Below are 13,052 nucleotides of genomic sequence, written 5' to 3' on the forward strand. Positions count from 1 at the left end.
ATAATAATAATGTATGCATGTAAACAAACAAACAAAAAAAAGTGAAACGAGTCTTAAATATTTTCTTAAGCCATAAAAAAAACTGAGAATCTGCTTTCCTATGGGAAGAATTTACAAGTTTACACTTATGAATAAACATATATTTGGCTGAAAAGTTTTAGTGATTTTGAAGGAGAAACTTCACCCAAGTTTAATGAAGAACTAAAGATGTCATATTCCTCAATATTTTAGGAAAACAGGTATCCAGGTGACACAGTAAAAATTAGTATCACTTATGGAAGAATTTTTATGTTCACCATCTATTGGACATCAGAGAATCTTTAAGAACGACAAGACCTAAATCAAAGAATCCCTTCTCTCAGTGACCAGAGATGGTTTTACATTTGGTGCTATCTCACACTCCCATTTGCAAAATAAAAGTGACTGACACTGAAAACTGAGGAGTTGAAGAAGGAATTGTGACAGAAGGGAGAACTTAAATGATCTGTACACTAGGTACTCTATCTTAAAGAGCTCCAGTTGTGTACAGTGAGGAGCTGTATCCCTTTCTTTAGAAGTCTGTGTATTAGTGTGGATACTCTAACTGCTACTCATGAGCAACACATAGAACTGAAAGACTTCATTTTTTCTGTAAGAAACAGTTACTCAGTGTTATACAGCTGGCCAAAATGGAAATCTTCAAAATGCTTTGACTGTGAGAGTAGTGTTAAACTGTCAGTTCCAGGCCTGCATTGGCTAGTTGCTGGAGGCTATTCATACAGGATTTAACAGCCAAAACCAGAATTCTCCCAGGCAGGAGATGTATTTTTTTAGACATACTTTTAGGTAAATTAGTAGAATACAGTTGCGTGCACAAATTGAAATGGTTCTCCTCCATTCTGAATGTTCTGCCACACACAAGACTCTTTACAAAGACCAGTAAAGCATAGCTCATTGGTTTCATGTCATCTTCTGAAAGATGTACTGAAAGAAGTGACAGCACTGACTTCCAAAATTCTCATGCTCTTACTTATATTGAAGAAAGTGAAGTTGATTTGAAAATATCTGTTCTGCTACCAGCTAGTTCTGGTCGGCTCTTGAGGTTATTAAAGGGAATTAGAGGTGTGAAAGCAGTCCTACTTTGCTTAATATGATCACATGAAAGAACAGGCATCTTCAACAGGATGTATTAAAATCAGAAAAGACCTACACTTGTAAACACGGTACAGATGCATACAGCACTCATACATACATCAGCTAGCACTGCAGAATCCACACTGATATAGACTTGAAGAAGCACAATGTATTACACAATGCTAACCGACAAGAGCTGCTGACTTTGTTGTTTCTCATGATTGCCTGTGATGCATAAGCCAAAACTGAAGATACAGATTATTGTTCTACTTTCTCTAAACATTACCACTTCTGTGGATAAAACTTCAAACATATTTCATTTTTAATACGTAAAATCCAAGTTTGGCTTTACCACAAATCAAGGTTTACAAAAAGCCTTGTAATTACTTACGTTTTTAGTATCAGTGCATAGCAGTGAGAGAGAATCTGAATTAAGGACTTGTAGTTGGAGACTTGCTGTTTTAAGATCAAAAGACAGATTCTCAGTTTTTCCTTCTTTTGCCAATTTGCACTCCATCTCTGTTGTCAGGTAATTATCAGACAGATTTTGTAGTTTATCTATTACTTTTCTCTCAGAAAGCATAATATTTTTCATCTCCTGTATTTCCTCAGTTTTCATATTTTCTTGAATATGAAGTCGATTTTGGAGCACCTTGATGACCTTCTCATATATCTGACATAGCATTTCAAGTTCTTTGATTCTGCCCTCAGGATTAGATTTGCTGGGAGTACTACTCCTGAACTCTTTAACAGAGTCCAATATGTAACTGCTACGATCATTTTCAATCAAAACTTTAGCTGCATCTTCTGAAATTCCTTTTACAGAACTTTTCAGATGATTTATTTCCTCTGTCCATTTGCACACACCACCGTTACAAGAATTATCAACCTTACTTACTTCTGAGAAAGTGACATCCAGTAAAGAGTCTGTAGACTTAGTTTCATCTAATTTAGACTGTGTCTCATTTTGGCTAGAAGACAGTGGTATTTTCAGAGAATCTATATGAAGACTGCTCATGCTTTCTGACAATGCAGAATTTTCTGCCTTCAGTATTTTAATACAAGACTGTAGCTCCATTATCTTTGATACCATACTACAATGTTGTTCATATAATTTTACATGCTCATTCTGGAAGGAGAAAAACTTCTCTTTTATTTCTGCAAAGTGAATTTTAACTTCTCCACTGGACAATTTTAAGTCTTCATAGTCAGAACTGGATCCAGTACTGCTTTCTTTAAATCTGAATATTTCCTTATTGCCACAATCCATTCTCAAATCGTTGTTATCGCTTTGATTCATAAGTTCATCCTGAAAAGCAGCTTTCTCAGTTCTTAAATTTGTACTGATTGTGTGCTCTTTCTCATCTGCCACTTTATTAATATCTGTGGTGCCATCAGTTTTTGAATCTTTAAATGCAGAAGCAAATGCTATGTTTTCATTCTGCAATCTCTCACAGATTTTCTCCAGTTCACTCAGTTTGTTTGTTATTACCTGCAAAGAGGATGACAAGACCAACTCATCCATTCCTCTCATGCCACAATTGTGAGAAACATCATCATTATCCTCCAACTGGCTATCTTCACTTAGTAATCTCAGCTGAGAATATGAAGCTTTCAATTCTTTAACAGACAGCAGTTCTCGCTGCAGTGTCTCTTTCTCTCTCGCATTTTTCTCAAGTTCTGTTTCCATCTTTTCTAAAGCAGTCTTCAGTTGCATCACTTCTAACCTGTAGTTCTCCAGGGAGATATCTCTGTCCTCCAAGTCCATTTGAAGAAGCTCAAGATTAAGTTGATATTTATTCAGTTCTATATCCTTTTCTTCCATGGTCTTCCTCAACTGGTCTGAACAGAGCCTCCTTTCACAACTAGAGTCATATTCTAGAGGTTCACTTCTTGATTCTAGTTCCTTCATCAATTGTTCCCTGCCTTGGATACACACAATACTATGTTGCTCTTGAATTGCATTTTGTGTTACCTTGACATTTGACATTTCCTGTTTTAAACAGTCAAGCTCAGAAGAGGGCACTTGTTCAATGTCAGAAAAGCCTGACTGCAGTTGCTGAAGTTCTTGAATCAGGTTCTTTTTTATTTCTTCTGAGGCTATTAACTTATGTAATATATCTTTATTTTCGTTAAGTACCAATTTCTCTTCTTGTTCTAATTCTGCTTTCTTTTCCTCAAATACAATGGTCTGTTCTCTCAGAATGCTCATCACATTTACATTTTCTTCTTCCACCAGTTTATACCGTGCTTGCAAAACCTTCAGCTCTCTTGAGATTTCTTCAGCTCTTGCTTCCATACATTGTTTTTCCTCCTTATGTTTTCTGGACATTTCAGAAATTATTTCTTCTTTTTCCTTTAAACTATTAGAAATATTTCTATTTGCTTCGAGTAAAGTTACTTGGTTTTGTTCTAAATCTCTGCTTAAATCCTTAAGGGTTGCATTTTCTTCAGTAAGTTCCTCAATTTCTTTGCTATATGAACAAATCACTGAAGACATGTCCTTCTTCTCTGAACTCCATGTCTCAGACATGAGCTTCAGCTGTCTTACTGAATCCTCAAGGAATTTATTATTGACCTTTAAATCCTGAAGCGTTGTTTGTTGGTTTTTCAGTCTTTCTCTCAGAGATTGTAGTTCCATGTCCTTTTCCTCAATAATAGTGACTGTTTTTCTAATAGATTTCTGATGTGCTGAAATATCTGCTTGAAAGTTACTAATGTACTGGTTAGTTTCTGTTACAGAGCTTTCATGCCTCTGTTCTACATCACATAATCTTTTATCTGTTTCACTCTCAGTTTGCAGTAAGTCTTCATCCTGGTGCTGTCGATCTGAATTCAGCTGTTTTTGAGCCACTGAGGAAATCTCAAGAGAAGAGATCTGATCCTGTAAGACCATCAGATCCTTCATTTTTTCTATTTCTAGCATTGCTCTTGCACATCCATGATCCTTGGCAACAGGCTTATTTGCTCCTACTTGCTTATTATCTAAAACAGTTTCATCCTGACCACTTTGTAAATCATCTTCTCTATCTTCTGTCATTTTAGAAGTATCTTTTGCTTTCACAAGACAGCAGATTTTTTCATATTCACCAAGCAGTTCATGATAATGTTGCTCCCTTTGCAATCCTTCACTTGCTAGTAGTTGTATCTTTTCTTCTAGTTCACTAACTTGGTTGGTAAGCTGTAATATTTTACAGGACATATTCTCTCTGTCTTTACAATACTTTTTATCGGAACATTCTGCTTCTTGTCGAAGTTCATCACAAACTTTTTTCTGTTCTTCTAATTCTGCATTTTTACATCCTAGCATGTCTCTGAGCTCTTTGATTTCTATGTTCTTCCTGTCTCTTTCAGTTTCCATTATTTTGAATTTCTCACTGTGTTCACGATTTTCAATTTGCTGGCTTTGGAGGGAACTCTCCAAGTCACTAATATGAATCAGCATATCTTCCTTTTCCAACTTAAGTTTATTTATAACATGATCACTTTCATTTCTCCATTGAGAAAAAGCATTTGTTTCTTTCTTTAATTCTTCACATTCTTTCTGCTTAAATCCAAGGAGTCTCTGCAAAGCTTCTAACTCTTCCTCCATTTTACTTATTTTACAGTTTTGTTCTTTAATATGATTTTCTTTATCCTTGAGCAGATTTTCAGTAGAATGTTGCTGCTTTTCCATATCAGCTAAGTCTAATTTCAGTTTCTCCAAGGAAAGAGAGTTCTCTTGCTTCATAAATTTCTCTTCTAGTAACTTCAGCTCTTCTTCCTGAGAAGTATTCTTATCTGCAACAGAGAACACTGTCAGAACTTTGCTAGACACTATTGACCAATTTGATGGTCTTGTAACTGAAAAATGACCACTTACTTTTACTGTTTTTAATTATTCTAGTGCAGTGTATTACTGTTATATTGCCTCGCTGGAAAAAAAAAAGATTATTCATATCTCTTCAGGTTATCTGACACTGTATACTCATAGACATTGACCACTTCCAGTTCTACAGCCTGATACAAGTCTGTGCTACAGTCTGGTCAGTACATACTTGTCAGGTTACTATCTGTTGTTTCTGTGCCTCATTTTCACCATTTTTTTTTTTTTAAATACCTCTAACATTCCAGATACATTTCATGAATCCAGACCCATTCTCATGGATTAAAAAAAAATAATTTTACAGTCATTTTTCAGATTGCCATTGTTGCTATACTGCTTTGATAAGAAATAGATAATAGAGAATAATGAAAAGGACACTACATTTCACTAGATAGCTGATAAAAGATGCAAATTGCCAGTCAGAAGCATCATTGCTTTTCAGGTGATAAATTCAGTGATTAATTTTCAGGAGAAAAGAACCAACTTCAAAAGCCTTCCTTTGAAATCTCACACAAAATTTAAGTCTGCACAGAAAGAAGTGGGAATCCATAGCCTTTCATCTGATTCTGCAGAACTATGAAGTATATTTTGTATTTCAACTTAGTTCCTGTTCAAATTTGTTCTTGATTAGGACCAACCACTGCAAGGAACACCCAAATATCAGTGCTTACATAATGTTTTCCTCTTTTTTTTTTTTCCTTAAAGAATTCAAATGCATAATAAGAAAATAGAAGTTTCCTGGTTTAAACATATTCTATGCAATTGATTTTGCTGCTAAGGTCAGTGTGCTTTAGTTACTTTCAAAGTTACATTTCCTCAGAAATTGCATATGTTTAGACAAAGAATTCATTTTCACATTGGTCAAGGTTAAGAATATCATCATAATCATATCCCATGGTAGAATTCTTTTTTCTTAATTCACAATCAAACTTACAGTATTGCAAAAAACATGCATTGTTAAGAAAGTAATAAGGGACATGCAAATTTAAAAACATAACTCACTTTTCATCTCTTCTGCAAAATTCTGGCTCTGCTTTAGAGATTGCTTGACTGCTCCTAGTTCTTCTTCAAGCTGGTGGATTTCTCGTAGTTTTTTTTCATACTGTGCATCTAGAAGGTTTTTCTCCTTCTTCACTTCCTAAAACAATATCAAGAACGAATACATTTCATATACTTTTTTAAGAAGTTCAAAGAACTTTATTCATTTGAGTCAGAAGGAAACTATTCCACTAAGTCCTCTCCGGGCAGCTGGACTTGGGTTCCTAAGAGCTGCCTTAGAACATTTATTGAATGAGAGCTTAACTAGTTGACAGTCTCTCAGGGATGCTGCCAGTTGACATCGTTAGGTACCCATTGTTTACATACATCAAACAGCTTCACATAACTGCTCAAGCAGACAGTCTAGAACATATCCTACAAAATCAGAGTTGATTAAGTAAGGCTGCTCTACCTGAAGAAACAAAGGAAACAAACCCCCTAAAATGGCATCAAAATCAAAAAGAAAATTGCAGATTAAATTTCACTTATCTCATATAGAGACAACTTCTCATTAAACCAAAAAAAAAAAAAAAAAATCACCATAGCAACAAAGCTCACATTTAAGACAGAACATATTTAGAAGTGCTTACACTTTCAGAGGGTTGTTTTGCCATTAGGAGTACTTTCTTCCAAATAAATTGAGTTTAATTATATATATATAAAATCAACTGTACAGTGCCATTGCATGTGGGAAATGAAACAAAAGTTCTTGTAGGAAAATGAATCCTTTTTCTCCAAACTCCTGTACTGCTGGACAACAGATGGCATGGCACTGGCATGGTCCAATTGGAAACAGGTCGTCTATTATTCATCCATTTACTACTAGCAGATGGACAGCAATTCTCAAAAGCCAAGCTCAAGAAACAGAAACGTCTGGATGAAAAATATTAAATGCTTGCTGGCATGGCAGGCTTGTTTTTGAAGCAACATAAATAAATCACCCTTAGAACACGATTAAAATTGTCACTGTCATAAACAGTTAACTTTCTTTCTACTCATAGCCCTCCCTACTCAGAGTTTAAAAAAAAAAGTCACAAAATTTTCAAGGAACAAAGTTTTCTAGTTATCCCAACAATAATTCCTCAAGTTACAAGTGCCAAAACGTCCTGCATTCCAAGTGCTGCATGAAAATACAAGTACAAGAACTAAACATGCCTGTTCATTAGAAAACCTGGAGTGATCTATTTACAAAAGAACAGATAAGTTTAAGAAATTAAAACAGCTGAGAAGTCCCATTATTTTGATTCAGTGCAAAACATTTCCAATTAACAGCATTCAGCAAAGCCCAGGAAGCCACAATTTATCAAAGCATATGATAACAACTTTCCATTTGCATTTTCTAAAGCTATAAGAAATAAAATCAATTTGGCTTTGATCCAGTTAATGACTCTACCTCTATGATGTTTTACTCAATGTATCCATTCTGCAACCATGACTTGAGAAAAAAAATAAATAAAATCAAAGAACTAAACTGAGCTCCAGAAAATATGCATATAGTACTACTGATCGGGAGAAAGTCTTCAGTGGGCAGACTGAGCAGTACAGGGACAGACTGATCAATTTTTTCCATTAACAGCCACGGGTTTGCTAGCATCATCAAAATGTAAGCTATATCTTAATATGCCATAACTGCTACATCACAGAAATACCAAGATTGCAAAGCTTACCGGTCCTTAAACTAAACATATCTAGTCTGTCTCACAAGTGCATCTATTTTGCAATATTTTGAAATGTCAGTCTTACACAGTAAGGAGTGAATACAGCAGTAGATTAACCACCGCAAAACAATGGTATTCCCCAATAAGAAGCTAGAACATTACTGCAAGATTCTATTCCTCTCTCTGCAGCAAATCTAAAGACATCGCAAACTCATTCTCATTTCCTACTGCTATAAACAAAATCTACAGTCAACAAAACCTCCAGGACTTCAAAACAATTTGATGATTTTGGGTTTTTTTTTTTTTGGATTACACTTATTTATGATTGATGATGACAAGCCAGGTCTTAAGGTTTGCAACATACACGATAATATCATATGCAAGTCAAGACAGAGAGAAAACTCCAGCATTACTGATCTCTTCAAGTACTACTACATCCCAAGATTCAGATTCTTTATAAATGTATCACTCACATTCTAAAACAATATCACTGTCACCAGCTGTTTAATTGTCTGGCCAAGACAAACAAATACAAAGAAAAGCAGCTACAGACCAATAGGATGGATAAAAGATCAGTAGATAAAAACCAGCACTACCAAGAATTTGCAGTAGAGAGAGTATCTCCACAAATTAAGATATTCTCTGTCAGCAGGATCCCAAAGGAAAAAAACACCAAACAAGTGTCCTGTATCAAGCCTCACTTTATAATTTCAAAACAGGAAAAGGCATGTAATATTTGCTATACATGATTTCTCTTTTTTCCCCATTCATTTTTCAATATGAAAGATTACACTGAGATTGTGCAGAAGCTTCCCAGAGGCTTTTCTCTTTTGTTATACATGGGAAGAACAAAAGTGTTTTTGATCAGCATTTCCACTAGAAGGCACTGGTTACGTTTATTTGCTAAATAAACATGTGCCAAGGAGGACTATCCAGCACTGAGGCCAAGTGACATGGGACAGTCCATATCTGTACCATTAAAAGCTTGTATCTTCCAAAGCAGGTGTCTGTAACCAAACTGTTTGCTGGGAATGGCCCTTGGCTCATGTGAACTCTCAAACTGTGCCTGGGAATTGTACAAGAGTGCTAGTCAGCTGGGCCAAAGCCATGTGAAATAATGTTCTAACAATTAACAGCTTAAATAGCCACATTCCAATAACTGGGAACATTTCCAGACATTGTAATCTACCAGCATGAATGTACCTAAACCAAAGTTTCACAATATACTAAAGCTGTATCAGTGTTAGCGCTAGTGGGGAAAAAAACCACCTATGTTACTTCAAATTTGTTCACAGAATTTTTGGCAGAAATTATATCAGATTTTATATCTGCTCATAACAACAGGCAATGAGCCAGATGAAATTATTTAAATAAAACAAATCTTTGATATAGATTCCATAGGTTTCTTTCATAGATTCCATAGGCTTTCTTCCCTTTAACTGGAAGCAGAAAACAAGAATTCCATCGCCTGTGGTTCACATAGCACACCTGTAATAAGTTTTTACGGTAGATTCTCTGCTACATAAGCAAAACAGTGGAACTGAAAAGACAAAGGCAGATAAGACAGGAAAAGATTTCTGCCCCTATGAATATGAGGTTGCATGTTAAAAGATAAAGATCTTTCTGAATTTATCTTCATTTTGAGGAAAGTGTTTAGAGTGGTGTAAACATCTTGGATTCTGTTTCCTTTTAGAAAAATGCAGTTGTTTCAAGACAACCTACTGAGCATTTGCATATGATTTTAAAGCCCAGTAGTATGCACTAATGGTTGTAGAATGTACTTCTAAAGTCAAACAAACACTTATTCCTGCTTTTAGTCCTGAAATAAAAATACATATTTTAAAACAAAAGCCCACATTTGGTAAAAGAAGTCTAATGTGAACTTGAAGAGTGTTGAATAGAATTCTAATATTGTATCCCAGAGTCCACCAGCTAATTGCACAGGCTGAATTAGTGTACGTAAACCTAGTGAAGACCTAATTTGTGTTATTAAAATAATTCATAAGAAGTGTCTAAAGATACTTTATAGACAGTCCTAACGTTTACAGATGAGTAATTTATGATAATAACTCTGTTACTCCTCTGTATTGGTTACCTCAAAGGTTCTCGTGAGATCTGTTTCCTTAGCCTGGGCTGCTAACAAAGCCTGTTCTGCTCTGCACAGCTTCTGGGTAAGATCACTGGTATCATGTTCCAAGCGTTGTTTCACTGCCATTACCTGCAAGAATACTGAAAATTTACTTTTTCCTTTAAAACTCCCATGCATAAACTTTAAATTCTTTTACAAAGAAAAAGAAAACTACATTACTTTATTCCACCTTGGACCTAAAGTTGCTGCATTGTGGTTTAGAAAACAACTTCTTATTGCCTTTCTGCCCCCTTACCTCCAGAAAGGTGGCATATCTCTAAAATAAATACAGATTTTCTGAGACAAATGAATACATTCAATTAGCAGATAAATCACCACAATGTAGCTGATATGACTATAGGATATAAATGAGATTGAAGGCATAACAGCCTTTTTGCTAAGCTATAGAAATCAGAAATTAAGCACCACAACTGCACGTCTCGCTGCATGGACAGTGTTCTAGAGAAACCGAACAGGCCTTCCCTCTTTCAAAATAGTCCTATAATGCTCCAGATTTAAAAGAAAGGAAATACAAAGGAAATATGATTAACAAGTCAAAACAAGAAAGCAAGAAAAATATATAGTAATATTTATAATATAATAATTCTGAGCTCTTGGGATAATAAATCAGCTTTCTTGTAGAAAGAACTATAAAGTACCTGTTTTTCAATATGAAACCAATTTCTTTAGTAGCATACGCTCAAGAAAAATGTATATTAAAAACCTACACTGAAAACATTTAACAATGTATTCACTTCCAGAAACATTGTCTTAGTTCAGTCTCCCTGCTAATGGGTCTTCTCAACACAACTTTCAGACTTAACTTTTTTTTTTTTTTCTTACTAATTCAGCTAGCTTTGCTGCTTCATAGCTGCTACCAAAAGCATTCTGACCCTTAAATACGTAAGGTTTTTAGTCTTCTAGGCTTCTGCTGCACTATAATTCCTTAAAATTGTGGCTCCATCATAACTAATATGACCTAATGGCTACTTGCTGCCAAAACTGGGGAAGATCTCCCTAACATTCAAAGCGCCCCTCACACAAGCCCTGACAATAATCTGGATTTTGGGGGGACTCAGTTCAGTCAAATTGATGGAAAACTCTTATGCCCATGTACACACGTACTTTCTGTTTTCTTCGCTTTTTTAGATCTATTATCAGTTCTCTGCAGGTTCAAACGTGTGCAGGTGCTGCTATAAAGAAAGTAACAGGAGTGCATGACCAAGAGTATATGAAATACAGCTGCATTTCCAAGAGTCAGTTGATTGACTACCCGTAGATCAGCTTAGCTCTACCATCAGGCTGCACCTCTATGGTTTCTTGTACAAGGTGCCTCTTGTGAACAGCCACAGTTATTCTTGTCTCATTCAACAGACTTATTTTAATGGCACTGCTCTCCTTCCCTGTGAAAAGTGGACTAAGCCCAAACCTTTTGAATTCCGTAATTCACATTTAAATATGTAGCATTGCAGTGAGAAACGGTAAATACAAAGCAGCTAATACAAACTGCACAAAATATTAATGTAAATCCCCACATTGATTATTATTATTTACTTTGTGCAGTATTGTCAAGACTACTAAATTTTAGCAGTAGTAGAAGTTTTTAATATAAAAACCTACTTTGTCGAATTCTGCCTGCAGAGCATTGAAGTCATTTTTGGCTTGCTGTAGCTCCTGATTCAGTTTGTTTCTTACATCATTGTTCTGCTGATCCAGCTTTTGCAAGGAACGTTGCTGACAAGAGAGTTCCTAGAAGACAGTGGTAGATTAGCAAAGAAATAAGTACATAAAACAGCAACAAGTCTCTATTTTTGTTACTGGAGCTATAACAAAGGGATACTGATATGCGGATACTGCCAGCTCAGAAACACTCCTCTTACACAATAAATAATTTAAATATAACTTTGGTGTGTGCTGCAAGTTTCATGTGGACAAGCGTGGTTCTAATTCAGTTTGTGCCATCTACTGAAAAACTTCATGATATGAGCAACAGTCATATCATGAAAAGGGGGGGGGGAAGTACCTAGATCTAGTGAAAGTAAGTATTAAAATTTGTTATGTTAAAGATGTGTTTCAAATAAGATTCACTTTATGCTACAAGTGGACAAAATCAACTCTTCTTTACCATTACTTAAATACCACACTGTAGGTGTGATGTTTTCCCCCCCGGGGAAATTCATAGTTATTTATAAAATAATAATCAGCATGGGACTAATCAACAGGAGACTAACAAAGACAGTCTTTTGTGAAAATAGCATAAAACAGACTTTGTGAAACCTGCAGAAGAACAATACATTTCATGTGGTTCTTACAACACAAGAAATAGGCATCAATTAAGAAAAACAATCATGATTGCAATTTCCATTTGGTCTGTCCTTATGCCTTTGGCTATTACAGTTGTAATTCTGTATAAAGTGCAGCATCAATCTTTGCTAAGCTTTGTTAAAAATATGCATTTGTTACACACCAGTCTTCTGCGTAGAACCTGATGTAGATAAACCTGTAATTATATTCCCACACAAGAAGGTGACAGAAGCACTGTGTAATTTGGAGGGAAAAGATGTGACAACAGCTCAATGTCACTTAAGCTAATGCTAGTTACTAACACTGAATAGAGTACACATTAGATCTAAAGAGCTCTTCTGCAAACCTCTGGCCAGAAGCACTTCTTGAGTGCATGCAAGGAAGCCCTTTGGACCTTAGTGAACTTATTAAAGACATTGAATTAATCTCTTCATTACACTCCATACCAATACAATAATTATTTCTAAAGCTGAGGGACTGAAGAGATCTTGCCTTTTAAACAGTAAGAGTACAAAAGAGAAACTGCAAAAAACCTTTTTTAGACGAATACTCAAAACAACAAAAAAGTAGTTCCTTTACTTTTAGCTGCCCAAAAGTTAGCTACATACCTCTAAGCTTACAGGGGAGGCTCTCTTTCATTCTCAGCAAAAATTCAGATAAACTGTGAAGACATCTGCATCTAAGCTGCAGGAATAACCTGCCTTCTGGAGGTGCCTCTGATAACACAAGGTAAAGCAAAGGCTATAGCTATAATTAGCTTAGATGGACATCTAAATTTCAAATGATAAATTCCATCTTTTCAGTTTGGAAACTGGAAGTAAGCTTTCCAACGAAAATTAACAGAAAACATTTGAAATTATGTACCGATGCAAGTCCAACTCTGAAACCAGGTTATGTTACCAGCTAAGAAGCAGCCTTTAGAAGCCCCAGGCATTTGCCATTATGG

General features: G+C 35.5%; 1 protein-coding gene across 3 annotated transcripts in view; it reads right to left on the reverse strand.

Moving 5' to 3' along the window:
• Positions 1 to 13,052, reverse strand: part of CENPF (centromere protein F) — a 36,705-nt gene that overhangs the window by 12,055 nt on the left and 11,598 nt on the right. For all 3 annotated transcript variants that reach the window (XM_085219246.1, XM_010706708.4, XM_019612670.2), the window contains exons 9-12: positions 11,423 to 11,551; positions 9,770 to 9,892; positions 5,981 to 6,116; positions 1,505 to 4,893 (exon numbers count right to left, since the gene is read on the reverse strand). In XM_085219246.1, the coding sequence (XP_085075372.1) occupies positions 1,505 to 4,893; positions 5,981 to 6,116; positions 9,770 to 9,892; positions 11,423 to 11,551 (3,777 nt within the window). The remainder of the gene's footprint in view (positions 1 to 1,504; positions 4,894 to 5,980; positions 6,117 to 9,769; positions 9,893 to 11,422; positions 11,552 to 13,052) is intronic.

This window comes from Meleagris gallopavo, chromosome 2 (genome assembly GCF_905368555.1).
Source record: "Meleagris gallopavo chromosome 2, MGAL_WU_HG_1.1, whole genome shotgun sequence".
NCBI lineage: Eukaryota > Metazoa > Chordata > Aves > Galliformes > Phasianidae > Meleagris > Meleagris gallopavo.